We start from the raw sequence: 7,757 nt of genomic DNA, 5'->3' as shown, positions 1-7,757 counted from the left end.
TCTTTGGATTTGAAACAGTTAACAGTCACATTTACCTCTCACACACAGACTTTGACAAACATATATACACAAAGACAAGAGAACAGAAGTCTTAGGTTTACACATCCTAGTCATTCCCACCATAAGTTTCAGATAGCTCAAATTAGGGAAGGCACAGATCTTAAACATACCACGTGGTTGCATAGAGAAGAGAGAGAGATAGAGAGAGAGAATCACTATTTCTTATTTTCCCTTTTAAGTACCTTTATTTAGCCAAATTGGTTTCCCAGCAAAGCCCTAAGCAAAGTCTATTTTTTTTTACATATAGTTTCTTTACCTATCTCTTTTTCATACCTGCCTGAACGGGTAGCTGATTCCCATACCAGGCCTCAAGCAAGCTCTACACTGGGGAACCTATCTCAGCCCTTGAATTTGAACCTCCCATGCTTCTTACTTCTATAACGGGGGGTTTCCTCTGACACTATCGGGCACTACACACCAGAAGCCTCCTTGTGAGACTTCCTCCTTCCGCCACGGTTTTGTGGGTCCAAAAAGGGGACTCACGGAGCACTCTGGATCCCTCTCAGAGTACGTGGGCTCCTGGAGGGATCCGCCACATTTTCAGACCAAAAAGGGGTCTGTAGAGACACTTCTGGCTTCCCCTCAGAAGGTACGGGTTACTCTCCTACCGGCCGGCTTCACCGCCACTGTTTTGCGGACCTCGAATGTCCGTGCAGACCTCTGCTTGCTTTCGGAGGTAAGTGGCCGCTCCTAGCCCGCTTTGCTTACAGGGCCTTACCAGCTAGTTGCCCAAATCCAATTCTTTCATTCACTCATTCCATTTCATTTTCACACAGCCTCTCCCTTTTCCCTAACAAAAGGTTCTGTGTCCTGACCAAACCCCCATGCTTTCCAGGTTCTGCCAATTAAACAGATCCTTTCTGCGGCTAGGAAAGGCCAGAAGGAGCAAAATCCAACTGTGATTGGAAAAAAAAGGTCTTCTCACTCACACAAACAGAAATACACACATTTCTTTGTTCCCCTGGGCTTTAAACTTAAAATTTAGAGGTACTCACCTTCACCTTCTTTCCAAAGCAGCCCTTGAGCTCAAACTCTCAAAACTCCCTTTACTACCCTGGCTCCACATGGGCAAGGCCTGGGAAACCCATCCACAGACACAAGGGGGTCTGTTGCCGGCAAGATGGGGCTTACCAGTCTCAGTCCATTGGAGAGGTTAGCTTGGAGTCCCATCTGGGGTGCCACATTTGTCAGAAGTAAGTCTTCATCCTGGTTCATCCAAGCCAGGGATAAATAAGCAACATGGCAACTGCTTTGGGAAGAAGGTTACAGTTTATTGAAGAAGCAGAAAGATGGTCCTTGCAAGAAAGAGCAGAGGAGAAGAAAGAGAAGTTGAGCACATGGGCAGTAGGTTTTTATACCCCCTCTAGCCTTTTGTTTGGAATAGTTTCCTGTTCCTGTGTCATGAACTTTGAGGCTATTTCTGAGTGTTTTTCTAGGCCTTGATATCTGTGGTTTAATCCTATTATCATATCCTGCTTCCCAGGTGATGGGGCTAATGACTCCTAGAGTTTGGATGGGGCATGCAAATTTTCTCTTTGTCTTCTTGATTGCTCTGGCTTCAACTTTCTGATGGTTTTACATCTGCATTTGTATGGGGCTAGCTCTTGCTTGGGGCAGAGACTTGTGGGCAAAGTTGGTTTCTGCTTTTTTTAAAACACTTTTGAGGAAATATATTTTTCTGCCCTTTTAATATTTCCTTCTCTGGGGCTCTGACTTCCCACATATGAAAAGAGCACAGTAAGGGGAGCGGGGAAAGGAGTTACGGATGGAGCCTGGGTTGCTGTGTGAGTCATCATCTAGGAATTATTTTTTTGTGCCATCTTATGCCTAGTACCAAGACCTGATCTTTTTGTTCTGGAAAGGTATAAAAGGCGGAAGACATCTTTTCTGGTTGTTGCCTTCATCTCTCTACCAGCCACGAAGAGAGATGGGGTCACCCAACTCTATTTTGATCAAAATAAGAGTTGTTTGCTTGCTGAAACCTCGACTCAGGAGTTTCTTTGGCTCTTTTAAATTCCTGAGTAATGCTGGGGCAGTTGTGAGGCTAAGTGGAAAACCTTACACAGAAGAAACACAAAAATAAAGATAGAGCTTATGCTAAGCTAAAGGTCATGGTTAAACGATGCAGGTACAAGAGGCCTTTTTCCTGGGAGGGTATGAACAAAATTTATTATGTTTAAGTGCTTCGGATTAGCTGATGGGGGGGAAGCAGGTGGGCTTGAGTGCGATAGGGGTGGAGGGAAACCAGCGTCGTGAAAAGGGTATAAATATGTGATTTTAACAATTATTGGTGTGGCTTGATCTCCTGCGAGAGAGTAAGACCACCAACTTTTGCAAAAGTTTTAAATCTCAATAAAACTCTGTTCCTGTAATCCTGAGTATTTGAATTTATTTTTAAAATTCTGAGCAAAACGCTCCAAACACAGGGGTCCCCAACCCCCCAGTCTGTGGCCCAGTGCCAGGCTTTGGCTAGTTAGGAACCGGGCCGTGCAGCTGGAGGTGCACTGAAGGCATGTCTTCCAACTCCAGCCATGCCGCGAGTCTGCGGGAGTCGGGGCTGGGGTGGGAGAGTGGTGGAGCAGAAGCTGTCTTGCCCAGTGCAAAGGTCCTCCGGCAGCTGAGCTTCCTCCTCTCTCCCTCCCGGCAGCCCAGGTGGGCTGCGCTCCCTTCACACAGCTCTCCAAGTTTGCAAGACAAGCGCTCGCCAGCCCAGCTTGCAACCGGGTTTTCCCCCAAAGCTTCTTTAGAGGGAGACACACCCCCCCCAAGGTATGTTTGTGTGTGGGGCGGGTGTCTTTTTCTCAGGGTGCAAATAGGGGCAGGGAGAAGCTACCTTTTATCTTAAGCACTGGTCTCCAAGGAAATCCTTATCTCGTTTGCATCTTGTCTAAGAGTGCTGGGGTCTGTTGCGCTTCAGCTGGAGTTTTTTTACTTTGATGCTCCAGGATGCCTTGTGGTTTGGAAACATCCTGCCTGCTTTTCATGGTTTAATTTTGTGTGGGTGGGTGGGTGTGGGCGCGCGCATGCGCTTAAAAGCTTTCACTGCTTGGAAACCAAGCCTTTGCAAGTTGAGGTAGCTGCATGCTTTGGGTTTCTTTGCAAAGAGGCTTTGTGCTATGCTGAGTTGGTTTGGTCTTGGTTTTTTTTTTTAAGGTTTTCTCAGCACTTCCTCCTGCTACCTCTTCTTCTTCCTCCTCCTCCTCCTCTTATTTCTTACTTTCCTCCTCTCCCCTCCTGGCACCCCAACCAGGCTCACGCTCCTTTCTTCATGCAGCTCTCCAAGTTTGCAAGCCAAGCAGGCTCCTACCCGGCTTGCAGTGGGGGAGGGGAGGGAGATGCTACTTTCCCCTTTAACACTGTGTCTCCAAGAGAATCCCTCTCTCATTTGCACCTTTTTCAAAACTGCTGGGCTTGCACAGAGCTGAGTTGGTTTGCTCTCTCTCTAATTTTCTCAGCACTTCCTCAACAACGTGCTGGGTCTTTGGTTTGTTTTGCTGGAAGGCTGAGTTAGGATCGTCTCTTCCTTCCCTTCTAATCTCGAAGAGAAACACTATACTGAACCATTGAAAAGTCATTCACACCTCTTTCTGCTCCCCCCCCCATCTTTGATTGGGGGTTTCTTCTGGAACAGAAGCAGAGTGATTCTTTCAGTGAAGGTTTCTCTCTGTCTTCTGATTTTCTTCCAGAGAAGAACAATAAAGCCTCTTCCTGTGAAGGCTTTTCCATACCTTTATTCTAATTTATCCCTGGAGAAAAAGAAAGCCTCTTCTAGTGAAGTTTTCCCTGTGTGTTTATTCTGATTTTCCTCTGGAGCAAAATCATCCTGTGGCAGGCCTTAAGTCAGAATCCCACACTTATTTTAGTCTGTGCATGGCCTGACCATTATTTCATTTACCACTTCTGTCTGTGACTCTTTTCTGAACTGCACACTTTTCTCAGTCACAGTTTTGGTAAGCCCACACATTAAACCTAGCCAAAATGAGGAAAAAACAAACTTCACTGGAGAGCTTTGAAAAGGGGGAAAGACCAAATGATGAGACAGCAGAAGACTCTAAGACTGCCAATAAAAAGAAATCTACATTTAAAAGAAAATACCAAGAGTCTTACTTAAATTACGGGTTCATTGGAACAGGTGATTCACATGCTCCAACCCCACTTTGTATAATATGTGGTGACGGGCTATCCAATGAAGCCATGAAAGCTTTGTTTGTTTGTTTGTTTGTTTAGAAAATTTACAATAAATGTAATGCGCTTGAATCATCCGAACCCTCCCCCCAAAAGGTTGGGGGCCTCTGATGTAGATTACCAACAGACGAATTGGACTGATCTCCCTTTCACTGAAGTGGCTTACAACAACACAGTACATAGCAGCACTGGACTTATGCTGTTTAAAATAGCCACTGGAAAGGATTTTATTCCTATGCCTGAATACCCCCAGGACCCCCCTACCTCTCAAACATTAGATCAGTGGGTGCCTGCTTGGAGGGGTATTTGGGATAATACAAAGAAAGATTTAACAAAAGCCTCAGAGGTTTACAAAAAACAAGCTGATAAGAAAAGAGCACCTCAGAAATCATTCCGTGTGGGGGGAAAGGTTTATCTTTCTACAAAGTATCTTAAGACTTAAGTTAGGTAATAGGCATGACTGATATATAAGAAGATAAAGACCAGTAAAAATATTTTCAACATGGAAGAATGATAATTTGAATACTAGTTGAGGTAGAAACTGTAAGGATGAATTCTTGAAATATTGGAAAAAACTGTCATATCTTTTTTTTTATTTTTATTAATAATACAAAATTAAAAACACATTGGACATAGATATGACGTCACTGGTTCCATACATCTTCCGACATTTTACAGTAGTATTAGTACTCATATAGACATATAGTTCTTGAGCTTTGCTCACTATTTATAATATAATATTAACACTTTTCCCTTATTTCTGTATATCTATTTACCTTTTAAATATACATTTGTCTATAATCTATATTTTATTCTAACACTATACATTTGTCTTGGCTACCCTCTTATTATCTATCCAATCATAACATTGTTCCCAGATTTTGTAGTACTTAGTTTCACTTTTATCCTTGAGTTCCCATGTAAGTCTATCCATTTCAGCGCAATTGAAAATTTTCAGTAATATTTCCTCTTCGGTTGGATTATCTTTCTCTTTCCATTTTTGAGCGAAGGCTATTTGTGCCGCTGTTACTATATGCAGTAGTAAATAATTTGTATCTTTCTTATATTTTCTTTCTATAATTCCCAATAAAAAAAATTCCAGTTTGGCCTCTATATCTATTAGCAAAATTTCTTCCAGCCATTTCTTTAATAAGTTCCAAAATTTTTGTGCCTTTGGGCATTGCCACCACATGTGGTAGTAATTCCCAATGGTCTCTCCACACTTCCAGCATATCGAGGATTTCCCCTTGTTCATTCGTGCTAATCTTGTGGGAGGGAGGTGAGAAAACTGTCATATCTTAGCTCAAGCAGTAATGTGAACAAAAAGAGAAGAGTAAAATTTTTGAATCTCTTGCTGCAAGAATAACATTAGCCACAAATATCCCACAAACTACAGATTTGTGGGATATATAAATACTGTTTTCTACAGAATGATTTTAAAATAATCTAAATATATGCACTACAATTTTGTGAAAGTAGGAGATAAAAGCAAGTATAACTGACTATAACAGTCACTGCAATGCTACAAATACAAAAGAACTAGGAAGCAGAGTGATACATGGTTCCAAAGACAGTGAAATTTTGAGAAGAGAATTATACTGTGCCTTACTATATAGAAAACCATTAACATTATTTTAGTTTAATACTCTAGAAGTATCTGTTGGCTCTCCAGTATCTAATTATTTTATTAAATATGACTTATATTCTGTAACATTAATAGTGATTCAAAAAGGGCAAGTAGGAGTCTGGATTTGTAAGGGGAATTGTAATTTATGCAGGTGAGCAAACGTAAAGTCCTTGGGTAACTATGTTGCACTTAACTCAGATGTGCTGTACTAAGCTGTACCTTTTCTGTCTTGCAGGTAGACTCTTTCAGGGAGCGGATCACAGGTGAAGTAAGTGTCTGATTTATGCTTCCAATTTCAACTAATGCTTAGTGGTTCCAGGGGGTTAAATTTGTTTCTGGTTCTCACGAAAGAGACTTTCCCCATACCTCAGTGCTACTGGCCTCAAGAATATGTAGGACTTTTGTTATTAACCTTTGGAAGCAGCTCAGCTTTCAAGGTGATTATCTGTGTGGTGTTTTCTGTTGACCCATACCTAGGCTTGGTCTTAGCCTTCCTTTTGTGGAATCAGCAGTTGTATTAATGTGTCATAGCTGGTATTCTTTCTCTTTCAGGCTGAGGATCTAGTGGCACATTTTTTTCCAGAGAAGCTTTTAGAACTTGATGGATTCCTTAAGGTAAGAGCTGGTAGTTTGCCTCTCCCTGGGCAACCTCTATTTCAAGAATGACACACTGTCAAATAAAGGTCTGCTATTGTTATTAGCTTTCAATACTGCATTGGATGTTGTTTGTGAGCATGGATACCTTACTGCTTTGGATATTCTTTCCTAGGATCCCATTTTGAACATTCACGATCTCACGCAAATCCATTCAGATATGAACCTTCCCATTCTGGACCCGATTTTGCTGACAAACAGTCATGATGGACTTGATGGGGTAAGGTTGGTCACCTGTTTGTGACATGTAATGACTGATCAAAACAACATAATTATACTAATTATACTTGCTAACAAGCTATGGAAAGAGAACAAAGCATTCTGACATTTGAAGCAACTATCTGCTTTGTAACATCTGTTTCCTTAAGCTACTCTTAAGGGAAAAGTATATATATAATATTTCCTCTTTTTTTTAAGCCCAATATGAAAAAGCAAAAGTTGGAAGACTGTGAAGAGTCCTTCCAAGGTAGGTTTTGTGTTAGCTAATTGTTCTGGCTCAGCTACCTCATTCTGTTTCTGGAAATTTACCCTATTTGAGGTAATCACTGAGAACATAAAATATTTAAAGACATCCAGAATCCTAAAAAGTTGATATGGAAACAAGACATTTCAGGTATTTTATGTATGCACATTTTGTATCTGGACACAACATGAACAAAATGTACAGTGAGGGAAACAAATTATTTGATCCCCTGCTGATTTTGTACATTTGCCCACTGACAAAGAAATGATCAGTCTATCATTTTAATGGTAGGTTTATTTTAACAGTGGGAGATAGAATAACAACAAAAAAATCCAGAAAAATGCATTTCAAAAAACTTATAAATTGATTTGCATTTTAATGAGTGAAATAAGTATTTGATCCCCTATCAATCAGCAAGATTTCTGTCTCCCAGGTGTCTTTTATACAGGTAATTGATACGATTGGCCCTTTCCAGGGTGATTTGTGGAACCGGTGATGTACGATAGTCAGGCTGACTATCGGGCCTCGCACGCAGCTTAAGAAGACACGGACAACATCTTTCTTTGGTGAGGTGTGTAGAAGCAGGAGCGAAAAGACCCCTTGAGTTCTTACGCACCTACTTTTATTAGAGTATAGCAGGTATGGGAGTGGTTACATCTCAGGAGGAAGGGAGCATTTCCTTACTACCATATACGGTCTTTTTTGTGCCCTTTAGGAAATGAGGAAGTCACCTTAGGCATACGTGACATAGCTGTTGGTCACGTAGGC

General features: G+C 41.5%; 1 protein-coding gene across 4 annotated transcripts in view; it reads left to right on the top strand.

Annotated features, from left to right (window-relative positions):
- LOC107298683 (proteasome activator complex subunit 3) overlaps positions 1-7,757 on the top strand; it is a 43,559-nt gene that overhangs the window by 18,179 nt on the left and 17,623 nt on the right. For all 4 annotated transcript variants that reach the window (XM_029286686.1, XM_029286667.1, XM_029286652.1 and 1 more), the window contains exons 2-5: positions 6,108-6,140; positions 6,425-6,487; positions 6,642-6,746; positions 6,944-6,992. In XM_029286686.1, the coding sequence (XP_029142519.1) occupies positions 6,108-6,140; positions 6,425-6,487; positions 6,642-6,746; positions 6,944-6,992 (250 nt within the window). The remainder of the gene's footprint in view (positions 1-6,107; positions 6,141-6,424; positions 6,488-6,641; positions 6,747-6,943; positions 6,993-7,757) is intronic.

This window comes from Protobothrops mucrosquamatus, unplaced genomic scaffold, assembly GCF_001527695.2.
Source record: "Protobothrops mucrosquamatus isolate PMUCROS unplaced genomic scaffold, P.Mucros_1.0 scaffold_16, whole genome shotgun sequence".
Taxonomy (NCBI): domain Eukaryota; kingdom Metazoa; phylum Chordata; class Lepidosauria; order Squamata; family Viperidae; genus Protobothrops; species Protobothrops mucrosquamatus.
The sequence above is the reverse complement of the archived record's forward strand: the minus strand, read 5'-3'. Positions and strand labels throughout refer to the sequence as shown.